The 16,462-nt window shown below is 46.0% G+C and overlaps 3 protein-coding genes across 15 annotated transcripts in view; 1 reads left to right on the top strand and 2 right to left on the bottom strand.

The window, feature by feature from the left end:
- The window catches only part of Ggnbp2 (gametogenetin binding protein 2), a 36,604-nt gene extending 32,171 nt beyond the window's left edge, over positions 1-4,433 (bottom strand). For 2 of the 7 annotated variants that reach the window (XM_060387092.1, XM_060387093.1), the window contains exons 1-2: positions 4,055-4,182; positions 3,598-3,790 (exon numbers count right to left, since the gene is read on the bottom strand). In XM_060387092.1, the coding sequence (XP_060243075.1) occupies positions 3,598-3,790; positions 4,055-4,134 (273 nt within the window). In that variant the 5' untranslated portion in view covers positions 4,135-4,182. Of the gene's footprint in view, positions 1-3,597; positions 3,918-4,054; positions 4,184-4,297 lie in introns of those variants that run through there. The other 5 variants (XM_060387095.1, XM_060387094.1, XM_021648366.2 and 2 more) reach the window with 5 other exon arrangements.
- Positions 4,434-8,799: 4,366 nt separating this feature from the next.
- On the bottom strand, positions 8,800-13,877 carry Pigw (phosphatidylinositol glycan anchor biosynthesis class W). Of its 3 annotated transcripts, none has more exons than XM_021648373.2 (2): positions 13,727-13,877; positions 8,800-11,846 (listed from the first exon to the last, which is right to left on the bottom strand). In XM_021648373.2, exon 2 carries the CDS (start codon positions 11,832-11,834, stop codon positions 10,323-10,325), a length of 1,512 nt encoding a protein of 503 aa, XP_021504048.1. In that variant the 5' UTR covers positions 11,835-11,846; positions 13,727-13,877; the 3' UTR covers positions 8,800-10,322. The 3 variants fall into 3 exon arrangements, with proteins under 3 accessions (XP_021504048.1, XP_060243080.1, XP_021504047.1); XM_060387097.1 differs by lacking the exon at positions 13,727-13,877 and adding an exon at positions 13,507-13,704; XM_021648372.2 differs by lacking the exon at positions 13,727-13,877 and adding an exon at positions 13,246-13,703.
- A 60-nt stretch (positions 13,878-13,937) lies between these two features.
- Myo19 (myosin XIX) overlaps positions 13,938-16,462 on the top strand; it is a 29,209-nt gene continuing 26,684 nt past the window's right edge. For 2 of the 5 annotated variants that reach the window (XR_009592860.1, XM_060387091.1), the window contains exons 1-2: positions 13,938-14,187; positions 16,295-16,429. Coding sequence is in view for 2 of the 5 variants with exons in the window: in XM_060387091.1 (XP_060243074.1) it covers positions 16,418-16,429 (12 nt within the window). In the remaining 3 variants the exon portion in view is untranslated. The remainder of the gene's footprint in view (positions 14,188-16,294; positions 16,430-16,462) is intronic. The other 3 variants (XR_002476818.2, XR_009592859.1, XM_021648374.2) reach the window with 3 other exon arrangements.

The raw sequence follows: 16,462 nt of genomic DNA, 5'->3' as shown, positions 1-16,462 counted from the left end.
TACTATCCATAGTCTTATAGTATTATTCATAGCAAAAATTAGAAGTCAGAACCTCATGGAAGGATGATACTATGGAATATCATACAACTTATACAACCAATGAAAACATTTAAAAATGACAAAAAGTAGTGGTATACACTTTACTCAGCATTTTAGAGACTGAGTTAGGAGGTTTTGCCCAGGAATTTGAGACCATAGAGACACCATCTTAAAATAGATAAGACCAGAGAAATTGGCTTAGAGGGTAAAGCTGTTGCTGCCAAGCCTGACAAGCGTTCTTCTATCCCAAAACCTACATAGTAGAAAGAGAACCAACTCCCATCGACTGTCCTCTGACTTCCATATATATACTATGGCACACAATACACATACACAAAATGGATATGCATACATGTGTACACACACATACAGGGTATAAAATGTTCCGCTGTTTCTCAACTCTGCCTGTGTGGTGATAACTAGAATGAACTCTCATGCTACTTCTCTCTGAGGCATAAAGTTAGGGTTACTTTGTTTTATGAGACTTTGCTAAGGTTTGATAAGGACTTCATATTTTAATTTTTTTTAACTCTGGAAATAAGTTTTTTTATTATCATTTATTACAATTAAAATTGTATCCTGGCTGCAGCCCCCTCCCCCCTCCCTTCCTCCATCTTCTCTCCCTAAGCGCCTCTCCTAGTCCACTGATAGGGGAGGTCCTCCTCCCCTTCTATTTGACCCTAGCCTATCAGGTCTCATCAGGACTGGTTGCACTGTCTTCCTCTGTGGCCTGGCAAGGCTGTACCCCCCTCAGGGGGAGGTGATCAGAGAGCCTGTCACTGAGTTCATGCCAGAGAAAGCCATATTTTAATTCTATTTATTATTTTTAAAAATCTTGCTGACAAGAAAGGAGAGGTGGCTCAGTGGTTTAGACTATACAGTGCTCGCAGAACTACAGCTCCTGGGGGACTCCAACGCTTCTTCTAACCTCCTCAGGCTCCTGCACACACACATGGTACAAATACATACACACAAGTACATGAAGATATTTTTAATCTTTCCGAAAAGAACTAATTCTTCAAAGATATATCTAAAATTAAATCTGCATCCTGTCAGCCATTTTATACTTCTAGTAATACGATGACCACACACTAAAAATTATACCAACTGACAGGTCTGTTATTTACTTAGTACTTCTCTCATCAACACCTGTATAGGCATGTATTCAACTACCATAGAGACCTTTTAAATGTGAGTACAATATGTAACAAAAGAGGCTTCCTCATATACAAACATCTTAATCTCATTTTACTAACCTAAATTAAGTATCACTTGTTTTAACTGAAGCTAAAATTTTTACTGTCTTTGCAAAAATGATAACTCTGGAAACTGCAAACATTGTAACTAGACTAAAAACTATCTGCAAACAAGATTTCTAAAACCATTTACTCAAAGTTCACAAGGTTCCCCTTTGGGTCACTAGGAACAGAGATCAGAAAAGATAACTTCAGGCACACACTGCCATCAAATATCAATGGACCAGCACAGAACACACACCTCTGCTTCCTCTGCCCACTTCCCTCCCAGCAGGTGTTGTGTACTTCATTCTCCCTTTAACTGGGGTTGCAAAGAAGAGTCGTGAAAGAAGCTTGTGCCCTTAACACAGTGCAGCTTTAAGTGATATTAACAGTATTCAATGACAGTGCACAAGTTCCCAAGACAAGCTAGTAGAATTCACTCCTTAGTGACAAAAATCCAATCCTAAGTTAAAAAAACAAGAACAAAAAAGCTATACCTATTATTTGGAGTTATTTAAATAAGTTTAACTGTCTTCGTAACAAGTCTACAATAAAAGCAAAATTCAGACACCCAGTACAAGGCAACAGCAGGTGACACTAAACAGCAAAGTTAAGTTTATCTATGAAAAAACTTGGAAATTCACATCACCGTCAAGAACGTAACACATACTGCTCACTTTAAAGTGCTTTTGAAGTTCCTATTGATTACTGTGCTGCATGCACACTAAAGGGGGTTATGTGAGTATAAGGAGACGGTGTCTCAAAATTCGTAAATATACAAAAACTTACATTGGTTTCCAGTTTTCATATTATGTATTCAAAAATAACATCCAAACCTTGGGATTAAGAAAAAAATGCACAACACAAAAGGCTGGTATCAAACTGTGTTTCAAAAGGTTTTACATTGAAGACAGACAGAAGGTAGCAGGAAATGAATTATGACAGTGTTGTCACACTGAAAAAGATATCATTCAACTGGTCAGTGTTCTAGTTTGTTTTTGTTTTTAAACTATTTTAAATACAAGTCCATTATAATTAAAATTCATGAAAAGAAGCCATAACCAGTACACACAAATAATTTGTAAATTAACACAAATCCTACTGCAAGTCAAATCATTCTACCATTTCTCATAAAAAATAAACAAACCATGCTTTCACTTGTAAAGTTCTAGTGACATGAACCAGTCAATAGCTCCCCTTAATCCTTTAAAAGAACTGCAGCTCTTAACTGACACTGGCAAAAAGAAGCAGACTGTCATCTTCACAATGACTTGCATTTTATATAAAATGTTAGAACCTTCAGATGATACCTGCGGAAAAAAAAAATTCAGGAAGATAACCGATCTGCCTTTGAATGGCCATAAAGCCAAAGGCTGGAAGATGAAGGAGACTTATCTACATCAGATCACAATGGGTGATGTCAGCATCAAAATGCAGATTTCAAAACTTGTTCGGAAAAGGTTCATCTCATTTCTTAAACCGTGGCAAGCAACTGCATTCATTTCCTGCTCAGAATCAACTCAAATTTCTGCCATTTCCTTTTAAAGGAAATAGTACTGCAACACAGGGTAGAGGGTCGGCACTGGTATGCCAACATCAAATCTTAAAACAACGATCTTCCCACGTTTGTGTCTTTATCCTCAAAATGAGCAGTCAGTTTTTCAAACCACTTTTACACATCCAATAACTTGGTCTTTCAAAAAAGGCTACTTGTAAAACTAAATAACGCCAAGAAGGCCCATTTTGAAGAGTCATGGCTTAACACAACCATTTCGAGAATTACAGTGTACTAGGCAATACGAGACGGATTAAGACATCAGATCATTTAGGTGGAATCTTCACTGTGCAAGAGAATGTCACTCTGTCCTCAGTAATTACGTTTATGTAGCGACAGCGATAGTGTTAAAACAGAAAATACACAGGTAGCGATGCAGCTGCGACACAGCCAGATAATTAAGCCTCCCGGAGGGTAGGTCGTTTCTGTTAAAGAGGGTAGGCCCTTCAACCCTTCTCCCAGGCGCGTGCTTAGGCAAAGCAGCGCCTCAAAGGAAGGGGGCAGAGGGCCAGGGTTCTGAAGAGGAGGAAGACCTGAGGAGAGGACCTCAAAGTGCGTTTGGGGCGCTGGGCTTGGGGCCCCGCCAAGGGTACGGAGGGGCCCACTGCAAAGGCGAGTTTGTGGGGCCTGTCGGAGAGAAGGCGGCCTCGCCTAGGAGTTGCAACACACTCTTTCTCCAGTGCGCAGCGCTCGGCCTGGGGGAGGGGGAGGAGGGGAAACAGCTGCCAGGAGAGCAGCGGGCCCAACCCGGCCCGGCCCGCTCACCGTGAGGGTGTCGTCTATGTAGAGGGGAATCTGCCTCCTCTCGAAGGGGAACTCCTCCTCCCCGTCCCTGCACACTGCCACCAGTCGCGCCATCGTCCCCGACGCTGCCGTTGCCACCGTCACCACCTCCTCCCAGCTGCCGCTGCTGCCGCCGCCGCTGCTCCTGCCGCTGCCGCCTCCTCCCAGCTCCTGCCTGCAACAGCCAAACCCCGCGAGCGTAAGCACCCGCCACCTCGCAGCACATTCGCCACGGGGGAGAGGGGGGGGCGCGGAGCAAGAGAGGACGGGACAGCCGCGCTGCGTTTCCCATCACCCGATTCCACACGCGCTCGGCCAATCAGCGCCCCGCAGCGCCGGGACCCGCCCCCTCGCGCCGCCTGCCCTCCCCCACCCGCCCTCCGCCCGCCCGCCCGCCCGCCGGCCTCCAGTCAGGGTCCAAAGGAGAGGCGGCGAGGACCTGCTGGCCCCGGGACGTCCCCGCCCGGCTCGGGAGTCCGGGCTCCAGGAGCCCGTCCCCGCCTCGGCCATACAGCCCATGCCCGCAGCCCGCCGCTGACCCCGTCTCCCCTCTCGGAGCGCCCCGCCCAGGCGGGCCCCAGGGCTGCAGTTGCCCGGCGCCACCCCGCCCCTGGGAGGGGTCGACCCCGCCTCGGCTCTGCAGGGTTCGGGGGGTGGGGGCAGGCTCAGCCCCAGTCCTCACCCGGGTCGGAGGAGGGCTCTCGGTTCTGACCTTCACGGACTTCGCGGACGCCTCCCTGACCCCCACCTCTGCTCCCCGTTACCGGCTGACGAGGCCCGCGTCAGGGCCGGCCTGGGCGGGAGCGCGGCTGCGAACGCCGTTTCCTCTCCAGGCTCAGCCAGCCGCTCGCGCCACGGGGAGTGTGGGAGGGAGGGCGGGGGACGTGGGGAGGGTGGGGCCGGGAGGGGCCGCGAACTCCAGGCGGGGCCTGCCTCTTCTCGCGAGACCGCGGCCGCCTCGCTCGTGTCCCGACTTTCGAAATCTCCGCGCGGGGGTGGGGGGAGCGCCCCGTGTAATCGTTCGCGGGGGACCTGCGCGGCGCCCCGCGTCTACCAAAACGTGTCAACTAGGGCCGGTGGGGAGGCAGAGCGGTGCGGTCAGCCCGGGTCCCTGCCCGTGACCGCCCAGGATCTGCTCTCTCGAGGCCGGGGCAGTGCAAAGTGCCCACTCCGGGGGGACTGCGTGTGTCCCGGCCCAGATAGGTGGAGGAGTGCAGAGGCTGTCGAGGTCTATGGGAGCGCACAGTGGAGAGACAACTCTTGGCTTCCAGGATTTGACACCGTCGGACTTCCACCACTGGAAGATTGCAGGAACGGGCTCTGCCACCTTGTTTGACCCGGAGCCGGCCTGCCTTGTGGTACTGCGTCAGGATCTCCGAGAGGACGGAAAATATGTGCAGGATTTGTTGTTAGAGACAGAATTGAACGCTAGTCTGTGTGTAGGTTCTGACCAGACGAGCTTGAGTTAATATTAACAGACTCTCTTGGGCAAAGTACTGATAGTGACCAAAGGCCTTTCCGTCTGACCATCTTCAGAGAACCAGAGCTGCTGTGAAGACAATTCCTCTGCACTCTGCCCGCTGCCACGTTCTCAGGTCCTACTCTGAGGTCCGTTGTAAAGCCAAAAGGATGAGAACTGTTTTGTCTTGATGGCTTTAGCAATAAATCCATTCGCTGCTAAGACAACTGCCTGATATTACGGACAGATCGACTGTTTTTCTGGTAAAATAGGCTAAAGCTGTTGTTACTGACCTTTAAAAGTATTTTGATCATCACATGAAGTCTTTCAAATTCACAACAAAAAAAAAACCCATAGTGCATCCTTAGCCATATTGACTTATGACATTGTGTGGTCACTGTTAGGGTAGGTGACATAATAAACTGGAAGAACCATTGTGTGTTCCCCAAAGGTGTGACTATCTAGTAAGTATGTCTTTGGGCCATACTAAAAGCTTAACAGTGATCCTTAACTTATATCCAGTAAGTGTGAGGAGTTTGCATGCACCTTCTGATAGGTGAGAGTACATAGTAAAAATATGGGCATTTTTTGAGAATCTCCTGTTCTATGCCTACAACTACTACAGTCCATGTATCTACTTTAGATTATTTGAATTTTAGGTTATGCTTGGTAACAAATATTGAGCCAGTACCTATACAGATGCTAACTTTAATTCTCACTATTAAATACACACCAGGTACTAGTAAAGAACCAAGCCATGAAGAAAATGGCAGTTGATTACCTAAAATACCTTCTGTTTTCACTATCATGGCTACAATATTTGATATGAGTTAAATCTGTCACACTGTTATTTAAATTAGTATGTCTAAAAATCATAAGGAAATATTTTCCTTTTCATGATTTGACAGTAGGAAGTTGCTTTATGAAACACAAGCCCAGTGTGGTAGCACATACCAGCCATCCCTGCACTTGAGAGGACAAGGCAGGGAGTTTACCATAAATAGAAGACCACATGGAATTGCACAGACCCTTTCTTTATGTGTATTTAGTGTGAAGGCATCAGATCCCTTGCAATTGGCATTACAGACAGTTGTGAGCTGCCATGCGGGTGCTGGGAATTGAATCCAGGTCCTTTGGAAGAGCAAACAGCGCTCTTAACCACTGAGCCATCTCTCCAGCCCAGACCCTTTCTTAAATTAGTAATAAAATAAACATCAGGGATTTTTTGGGTTTATTTAAATAAATATAAGTTATAATGTAAGCTCCTTTAGGCCAGGACTTTGTGTTCCTGGCACCTATTCCTGGACACATTAGAGCTCAGTAAATCATTATTGAGTGATCTTCTGAAAAACATTCAAATCAAAGGGAGTTTTGCCCACTAATTCTGATTTTATTAATTCATCAGCTTTCTTTTAGGGCTTTAGAAATTGGAAAAGGGAAAAAACTGTATACTTTGTCCTTTTTTTGTAATTGTCAAAGAGATAAACTTAGTGAGACTACAGAAAAGTATGGAGGGCTGAGGATATAGTGGAACACTTGGCCTAGCAGGCTCAAAGCCCAAGGTTCAGTCTCCAGAACTGCAAAAAAATAAAAAATACCATAAAAATAAGAAAACTGCCAGGTGTGGTGACACATCCCAGCACTCAGAGGCAGAGGTAGGTAGATCTCAGTGAGTTTCAAGCCAGCCTGTCCTATACAGTGACACCCTGTCTCGAAAAAAAAAAGCAGTTATTAACAAAAAGCAACAGACCAAATGAGACATGTACGTTAAGTCATAGGATAACCACTCTGCCTTCTCTGGCTGCTCCAGCAGATAAACTGTGAGGTACTGGTACTGTGACACAGCAGAAAAATCAATCAGCTTTCCTAGTCATGCTTAATTTACATATTGTAATCGTATTGGTTAAATTTCAGGTCTTTTTAATTGGAAATATAACCTGTTGTAATTGTAGTCAGCAGATACAAAATCATCTTGACACTAAATTAGCCATCAAGTTAAGTCGAAGTTAACAAAACACATTGAATAACTAGTATATTTACATTTAAAAAATACATTTTGAGAGTTGGGGTATGGCTCAGTACAATGCTTACCCAGCACACTTGAAGTTCTGGTTCAATGCCCAGCACCACAAAAAAATATAGTGTATAATTTGAAGACAACTACTTTAAACAGCAAAACTGCATCAGGAGGCTCCACCAGTTCTAAACTACACAAATAAATTACCAATTAAACACCCTGACCAGTAGCTATTTCTGATCGGTACTCGAAACTAGAAAAGCAAATTTTTATTGATTCTTATCCCCTACTATCACACACACACAGGTCTAACCTGGCCTCAAACTCACTATGGAGCTCAGACCGGCCTTTACCTCCTGTTCTCCATCTTCCAAATCCCAGGATTCCAGACAGGTTTGTATCAGCACAGCCAGCCAGTATTATGCCTACATTAAAAGATACACATTGGCGGCACTCCCCATTAATTCCAGTACTTGGGAGCAGATGGGTCTTTATGGCTTTGAGGCCAGCATAGACTACAGACGCAATCTCAAAAATAAATAAATAAATAAATGCGCGCGCACACGCACGCACACACACACACACACACACACACCGAGCTGGGTGCAGTGGCTCACACCTGGAATCCCAGCTTTCAAGGAGGCAGAGGCAGGTGGATCTCTGACTTTGAGGCCAGCCTAGTCTACAGAGTTGAGTTCCAGGACAGAGGAAGCCTGACTCAAAACCACTTCCCTCCCTCCCTCCCCAAAATACTGAACATCAGAACTGGAAACTAAAGATCTTAGGTTTTTTAGATCTTTTAGACTTAACAGCTTGTTCAGAGGTCTGTTTTTTAAGTTTTAAATTATTCTCGTTATCAGCAGACTATTCAACCTTAATGTAGGGGTTGGGGATTTAGCTCAGTGGGAGAGTGCTTGCCTAGCAAGTGCAAGGCCCTGGGTTTGGTCCTCAGTTGGGGTGAGGGAGGGTAGACAAAAGAAACCTTATTGTAACCACAGTTTTATTAGACTAGGTACTTGAAGACTTTCATTTTTCTCTAATTTTCTTGATTCTTTTTCCCCACAATTGAGGCTGCCTTATCTGGTCCCTTCTTGTTTCTCCAGCTTACAGGCCACACTCTCCTTTTGTTCCCTCCCAACTTTTGCTGACAGATTCATCATACAATGAATACTTTCTGCTGTCTACCCCAGATACATGTATCATCCATCTCAGCACTGCCTCAAAAATAGCCATCTGTGAAGAAAACTTTTGTTTCCTTCTTAGATTGGTTCTTGGTTTGGAACTTGTAACACTCCATAGGTGTTTTCTTTTTCCTATGATTTAATACTTATATTAGTTTAATTTGTTTCCCTTTACTAGACCTCAAGCTCCAAGATACTAAAAATTTATCTTTTTATTTTGAGACAGGATCTATGCAGCCCAGGCTGGCCTTGAGCTCTAGCTCCTGTCACAGCCCACTGAATGCTATGATTACAGGGTGCACACCTATATCCCTAGCACAGAGTATGCTACAATGAATCAGTTAAAACTTGTATAGCTGGTTTTAAGGGTGCACAGTTACAATCCTAGCACTTGAAACTGAAGCTGGATGATCATAAATTCCAGACCAGTTCCTGCTACAGAGAGAGTTCAAAGCTAGTGTGGACTACATATTAAGATCCTGAATCAAAGCTTAGTCTTTGAGGAAGAAAAAGTGAAATGTATCAGGTACCTGAAACAAAACAAAACAAAACAAAACTTGTTTTAATTACTATATACAGAAATCACATCATCCAATTCAACCATTTATTTCATTTAACTGTTTCCTGGCTTTAAATATATCTGGTTTTAAACACTTGCTTCTTACTCCTATACTTTTAATAGAGATGAGCAGAAAGGCACTGAAGGAGCAGGATGGATGGATCAGCAGTTAAGAGCACTAAATGCTCTTGCAGAGGCCTCAGGTACCTGCACTGTGCTTTTGTGTTTCAAGACAGGGTTTCTCTGTGTAGCCTTGTCCTGGACTCTCACGGTAGACCAGGCTGGCCTCGAACTCAGAGATCCACCTGCCTCTGCTGCAATCACAGGTGTGCACCACCCAGCTCACACGGTCCTTTACAACCATTCATGACTCTAGTTTTCAGATCTAATGCCCTCTTAACCTTTTTAGGCACCATGCATGCTTATTATGTATATGCATACCCGAAGGAAAACACATCACAAATAAGAAATGAATACATCTAAAGCAAAGAAAAAAAATATACAGAAAAATCCACAATTTGCTGGGCATGGTGGCACATGCTTTTGATCCCAGCACTCAGGAGGCAAAGGATGGCAGAACTCTTTGAGTTTGAGGCCAACATGGCCAAAATATTGAGTTCAATGTCTGCCAGGAATACAAACTTAGACTACCAATTTAAAAAAAAAAAAGGAAAAAGAGAAGCTGGGGAAAAAAAATGGCTTGGTGATTAAGAGTACTTGCTGTTCTTCAGATGACCCAGGTTCAATTCCTAGCACCCATATGGCAGCTCACAATCATTTGTAACACCCCTCTTCTGACTTCTGTGGGCACTGCACATATGTGATCCATATACATGCCGGCAAAAATATACATACACATAAACTTTTAAATGATAATTCATATCTTAATGTAATGTCATATAACACAAACATTATGATCATATTACATATTCACAGAAACAATCACAAATACAGTGCCACCCTCCATTTTCCAATTTCAAAATTATCAACACGTGGGTATGTGTCTCATGCCTGAATTCCAGCTCCAGGCTGAGGTAGGAGTACCACTGCGACTTCCAGACAACGTCCCTGTGAAAAAGTTCTTTAAAATGCTGGCATTTTATAAGTCTGGCAAGTCACAAGACTTTCTCTCTTGTTTTTAATTTTTTTTCCCCACTGAGGGTCTCTACATAGCCCTGGGTATCCTGTAACATAACAGGCAGACCAGGCTGACTTCAAACTCACATAGATCCGCCTCTACCGCCCACGTTATGGGATTAAAGCTTTGTGGCACTTTTGTTGGTTTGTTTTATAATGTTGAAACGTATTAAACACCCCAGTACAGGTACAGCAAGAGTCTTCCTTAAAAAAGGTAAAGTTTGATGTCTGTCATACGGGACTGAAGCTTAATAACAAAATACTGGTAAGGCTGGACTGCTAGGAATACATTCCTCCACACTTATCTTCTCCACTAAAACAAGGCTCTTCAAATACTTACTTCCTACCCATTCGTCACCAAAACTTTATGGTTTTACCTTGTAAATCAAGTACATATACGAGTAAACAGTTCATAAACATATAAATACCCAGTACAACTAAGGTCCACAAAACACCAGTATGTAATGTATCCATCATCAGGTTAATCAGACCAGTTGTTATATTTGACATTAAGAAGAAAAAAAGCTGGTTTCTGTTCAGAGCTTTGATTAAACAAAGACTGGGTTTTTTCTGTTCAGCTTCTAGGACTAGAGATTCAGAATGTTTTTTATTTGTAGTAGGGAACTGTATAATTTTCCAAGAACATGGTACTAGAGCCCCTTTAATTAGAAATTTGGCAAAACTCAAAATTATATCACTCAGTAACAGACAACTAAGAAGCATCAGGCTGGAAGCAACCACCCACAGACAAAAGGCTAAATTGGCCATTCTTCGAGATACTGCTTCTATATTTACTTGAACTATAGAAAGAGAGATGAAGATGCTAACAGCCGCTGAGAAAACCCAGCAAGTAACTTTTATCCAGTCTCTGATATATACTCTGTTCTTAAGCACACACAACCCTGTTTGCACACCAGCCATGTGTATTGTCACATAGCCCAAAGTAGAAATTATTCCCTCTCGGTTGGCATTTAATAAGCCAACTCTTGTGCCGCTACCATCGGTGCCATTCAAAATTATCCTCTTAAGTGGAGTAAAGTCAAGGGCTAGCTGGTATACCACAATAATGCTGACAGCCACAATCCAGGACTTATTTAAAGGAAACATAATCAAAAGTAGTGATGTTATTAATCTCACAACTATGATGGTAAAGAAAAAATTCCAGTGAACTCCATACTCAGTTAAATGTTCCTGGTATCCTATGGATTTTATAACGACTAACCGTCCCATTCCTAAGAAGACTAATGGCCAGACAGAATACAGCGATCTTCTAAGATAATTAAATCTAGACCCTTCTATATATTTCCTTCTACCCTCTGGACAAACCATTGCAGCCCCAAAAATAAAGCCACCTACTCCAAAATCCATTGCTCCTGTCCCATAAAGCTCAGTTTTGGCAAATCTTCTAGGGAAAAGTGGGAAATCCACAGCCAAAATGGCAATGGCAGTAAACACACTGATGATGACCCGGTAATTGGTAATGGCTGGATTGTACTCTGATTCTAGGCTGAGTTTCAGGAAGTTTGCAAAGACTTTCTGGATAGGTACTTTGGCATAGCAAGTCCTCCTCTGGTATATCTGATACAACAACCACACCACACAGGCAATTACAGTGAGGCTCTCAAGGAGGATGAACGAGGACAATATAGTCAAAGTGATCACTAGGGGGACTATAAGGACAACAAAGTCCAAGAAGAATCGTGTGCTCCAGGTGTGTGAGAAAGAGCACAAGTGCTGGGAAAGAATGATCAGAAGGCCTCTGCACAGGATACACCATGCAGGGAAGCACAAGCCCTGGGTCACTTCCAGCACACTGGTTCCGTTGAGGTTACTGACAAACGCTTCCTTCATCTGCTTTTGAGACATTTTTTTTTCTTCCTGTGAAAACAAGAACAAAAGAATAGATTTGAAGAAGACAACATTGTTGTGAAGTCAGTAAATATCTACGTATCTAACTTGAATTTACATATTTCTCAGTCTCAGAACGTAAGTTTACAGGCTGGAGAGATGGCTCAGGGGTTAAGTGCACTGGCTGCTCTTCCAGAGGACCCAGGTTCAATTCCCAGCACCCATATGGCAGCCCTCACCTGTCTGTAACTCCAGTTCCAAGGAATCAGACACCTTTGTACAGACACAGAAGTTCAGGCCCTAGTGGTTTATATTGAGGGGCAGAACTCCTGACTCTCATAAAACCTAAGATTATGGGGAGAAGTCACCATTGATACATTAACAGAAGGGTATGAAATTTCTAGCACCAAGTTTTATCTTCAGTATCAGGCAAACAAAAGTAAATTTGGAAGCTGGATGTGATAAAGCATGCATATAATCGCACATGGGAAGAGGCAAACTGGTCCTTGCTTATATACCAGCCAACCTTGTCTTTTTGTTTGTTTTTTTTTCTCAAGACAGAGTTTCTCAGTGTAGCCCTGACTGTCCTGGAACTTGCTCTGTATAGCAGACTGGCCCTCAACTCAGATCTCTGTCTCCAGAGCACTGGGATTAAAGGTATAAGCCATCACAATCCAGCTTTTTCTTTTTCTTTTTTTAAAAGACAGGGTCTCACTGTGGATCCTAGAACCTAGTATGTAGATCAGTCTGGACTTGAACTCAGAGATCCACCTACCTCTGCCCCCTCCTCCACCAAATGCTTAGATTAAAGGCATGTGCTACCAGATGTAGCCATACCTAATCTTAAAAACTAGTAAAAAAGTAAATTTGGGATATGAATACAAAAATACAAGTGCTGGGAGAGAATGAATTTTCTTTTTTGTTGTTGTTATTTTGGTTTGGTTTGGTTTTTCGAGACAGAGATCTCTGTGTAGCCTTGGTTGTCCTGGATTCATTTTGCAGACCAGGCTGGTTTCAAACTCACAGAGATCCTCCTGCCTCTGCCTCCCTGAGTGCTGGGATTACAGGCGTGTGCCACCGAGCCCGGCTACAGTAAAGAATTTGTATTGCCAAGCACAATCCATATTTCCTCTTTCCATTATACAATTATACAGAATATTATTAATTGTATATCATGATATATACACTGATATATATTACAAAAGCTGCATATACATTGCTAATAACGTTAAAATGAAACGTTAAAATAAACTTCAGGGAGGAAGAGAAGTTGTAATTGTATTTTAGAGTTAAGGTCCCCAGTTTCCGTTCACAGCCTCAAAGACTACTATGACAGGTACATACAGATGAATGCATGAGCTCTTTTCCTCGTTACACACATATTTTCAGATTAAGGCGCAGGTGGACACAATGGATGCAGAGTACATACCAGAGCAGGGGCTTCTTTTTATGGAACCTAAACTCTCCTCTGTCACATTCTAATGTCTGAGAAGTTGCTCGCTGACAGAAGACAAGCGTCGGTCAGGTATGCGCCACAGTAAATAACGTCCCTGAAGGTGAGACCCGGCATCTGCATCTCACCGCCAGTGGCCCTGCTCCTTTGACCGTTAAGTCTTTCCTGACAAACCTCGCCTCAAGCATGCCCTGCCCCACGACTGAGGGTCTTCAGGGTTGACAGACGGGCTCCCACCTCTCCTGCCGGCACCCTCTGCTTCCGCCTCGCGGGCAGCGCTTCCGGCCGGCGCGCCGCAGCCTGTTCTTCCGGGCCCGCAGATTCCGCGCGCCCCGCCCGGGATGGCGACAGTCCCCGCCCCGCCGCCTCCCCACGCCCCTTCAGTGTGTGGGGCCGGGTTCATCGCGACCCTCTCGAGAGCTAGGTGTGTGGCGGGTCCGTGGAAGGGGCGCCTCACCTCGAACCCACGGCCGGGCGGGTCAGGGAAGAGGGTCCGCGTCGCCCGCGTTAAGCCTCGGTCATGGCGACCTGCAGCAGACCGGCCCCCGGGAGCCGCGATCTCCCACCCCGAGCTCGGGAGGCCACAAAAACACCATAACCAACCCCCGAGTCTCGGAACACCCCGCCCGTAGCCCGCCGGCCTGAGCCCGCGGGCCGCGCCGGGCCACGTGCGCCCCGCGCCGCGTGTGCGCGCCCCGCCCCCGGGGAGGAGCCTGCGGGCTCCCGGCCCCTGGGCCCGAGCTGCAGCGCTCCGCCGGCCGCCAGTCCGCCTGCAGCTCCCGGCTTTCTCTCCCGGCCGCCCCCGCTTTCTCCGCTCTCTTCTCTCCCCGGCCCCTTCCAGCCGCCTCATCCTGCCCACTCGCCCTTCCTGTAGGCCTGGGCCGGGACTACGCGCTGGGCGCTCGGGCCGAGGGACCGGTGAGTGCCTCTCCCCGCCTAGATCCGAAGCCCCCCACGGCCTGAGGGCTTTAGGGAAGCCAGTGTGCCCCTCGGAACAAACGTAGAAGGAAGCCTCTTGCTTTCTAATTCAGCATTTCTCTTTTTTACCCTCTTGTGATCCAGGAGGAGGTAGCGCAGCTAGTGGCTTTTGCCCTGGACAAGGACCTTCACGGTCAACTTTCCAGCTTGCCAGCAGGGGACCACAAGGGGGTGTTTCTGGCTGACCGGGGCTGGACGTCTGTTCCTTTCCTTGTCCTACCCAGGGACGAAGGGAAAGGCATAAGGAAACTGCGCCCTTGACTAGGGTCACAGCCACCTTCCCGGGAAGGACGCATTCTCCGTACCAGGTGCTTCCGGAGCGGAATCCCAGCCTGAGCACCGCAGGCACGTTGCCAGTGCAGCAAGGACGGGATCCCGCCAGAAATCTGTAGCAAAGCGGGCTGGGCCCCCCCAGGACCCTTGCCCAGCTCTTCTCACGGCCCTCCTGTGCTATCCGTCCTGTCAAGAAAGAAAGTGGAGCAGAGGCGGAGGGGAAGGGGGTGGCGATCTGGCTGCCACTTGCCTTGACTTGGTCTTTCACCTATTCATTTACTCCCTTCTGCCTACTGTAGTCACACCCTTTCCAGAAATTCTTGGTGGTAGCCGCGGGAGGAGGGGGCAGGGGCTGGGAGAACTGGAGAAAACTGCTCTGATCTGATTTGACTTCAACCGGGAGCTGACGCTGCATAGTAATAATCAGCATTCACTAAGCCCTCTCACAGGTGCTTGCCCACACGAGCCATAATTTTGCACTTTGTGGTATGGTATTATGCCACGAGTAGTTGTATAAAAATGATGCTTAGAGAGCTCCTATGCTGTATTCTAGGAGGGCTGTGAGCTTTGAACTCTAACTTACGATCTGCTGTGGTCTCCTGATTAGCCTCCCTCTCAAGATGAGCTTCCAGCTGAGTCTCCAGAGACCCTGGAGCGGCAGGGTACAGGGTAAAGAGTGACGGTGTCTGGCATAGTCCTGATAACCCTTTTCTGCTTGAATTTTCCCTTTCCCCGTTTCCGTGGAAGTCCCTGGTCCTGGCTCTTTAAAGACTAGGTGTGTCTAGAGCCTCAAAGTTTCTATCAAGGTTAAACCATCTATACTATAGATGTCCCGCATCCTCATCCCTCTTGGTGGAAAGGGATTGAAGCCTGGGAAATACCAAGTCTGAGTGAGGCTCACCATTTTTCAGATCATGTCCTCACAACACCCCCTCAGAGGAATTCATCCCTCCTGGTCTCACCTTGTTTGTTTGATACAAGGTATTACATTGTAGCCCAGGCAGGCCTTAAACTCTTGAGATCCTCCTGCCTCAGCCTCCTGAGTGTTGAAATTACAGGAATGTGTTACTAACCTCAGTCTCGGGTTTTGGGCAGTGGGCATTCCCTACCAGATTAGTGTCTCCAAAAAGATCACCAGCTCTATATGTAATGATAATATTCACACTTAGTGATATTCAGATTTGTACTGTGCTTTCAAACCTTGACCTCACTGACCATCATGACCTCTCCATGTAAGGTAGATTTAACTATCCCCATTTTCAAGGTGAATTTGGGGTAATTCAATTGCCCTAGGGTCATATACCATCCAGTGACTCAACTATGATTCCCTCCTCATACAACAGCTTCCCGGGGACATCCAGAGTTGACTCCACGCCCATTCTCCATTAGCTGCTGGCTGCATTTACACAGGGTATTTCTGTCTAGTAATGAAGATAGGACCAAGGCTACCCCCACCCCCACCCCAGTGTCTTCATTCTCCATGGTATACTGACCCTGAAGATTTTGCAACCCCAGTCCATCACTTACCTTACAACTGCCCCTGGCCTTTTACTGTAAGAGAAACATCAGAAAGTACTCCAGGTAATCTCTGGAGGCTCTCACCAAAGTTTCCTTACTTCCTAATTGGCAAGGGAAAGCACAGACTCTCACTCTCTGTCCAGGCCTGCCTGATTCTCATTTGGGCTCCTCCTGCTTGGAGGGAGGAGTAGGAGTGAGTCACCTGAGAGAAGCCTTCACCTGTTGTTTGGGCCTTGTCTTCTGTCTCACGGTACAGGTTTCGAGATGACTTGTCTGCGATTCCCACAGACCTGAGTCTTCTGCTGGAGTGACAGCCTCATGACCGGGTTGATTGCCTGTGTCTGGGACACAGAACTCTGGCTGAGCACACTGAAGCAGGATGCTGCAGCAGGTAACCCACCCCTCAGCCCAATGTAACTGAGCG

The sequence above is a fragment of the Meriones unguiculatus genome, chromosome 7 (assembly GCF_030254825.1).
Source record: "Meriones unguiculatus strain TT.TT164.6M chromosome 7, Bangor_MerUng_6.1, whole genome shotgun sequence".
In the NCBI taxonomy this organism is placed as follows: domain Eukaryota; kingdom Metazoa; phylum Chordata; class Mammalia; order Rodentia; family Muridae; genus Meriones; species Meriones unguiculatus.
This window is presented reverse-complemented; position numbering and strand designations above follow the sequence as displayed.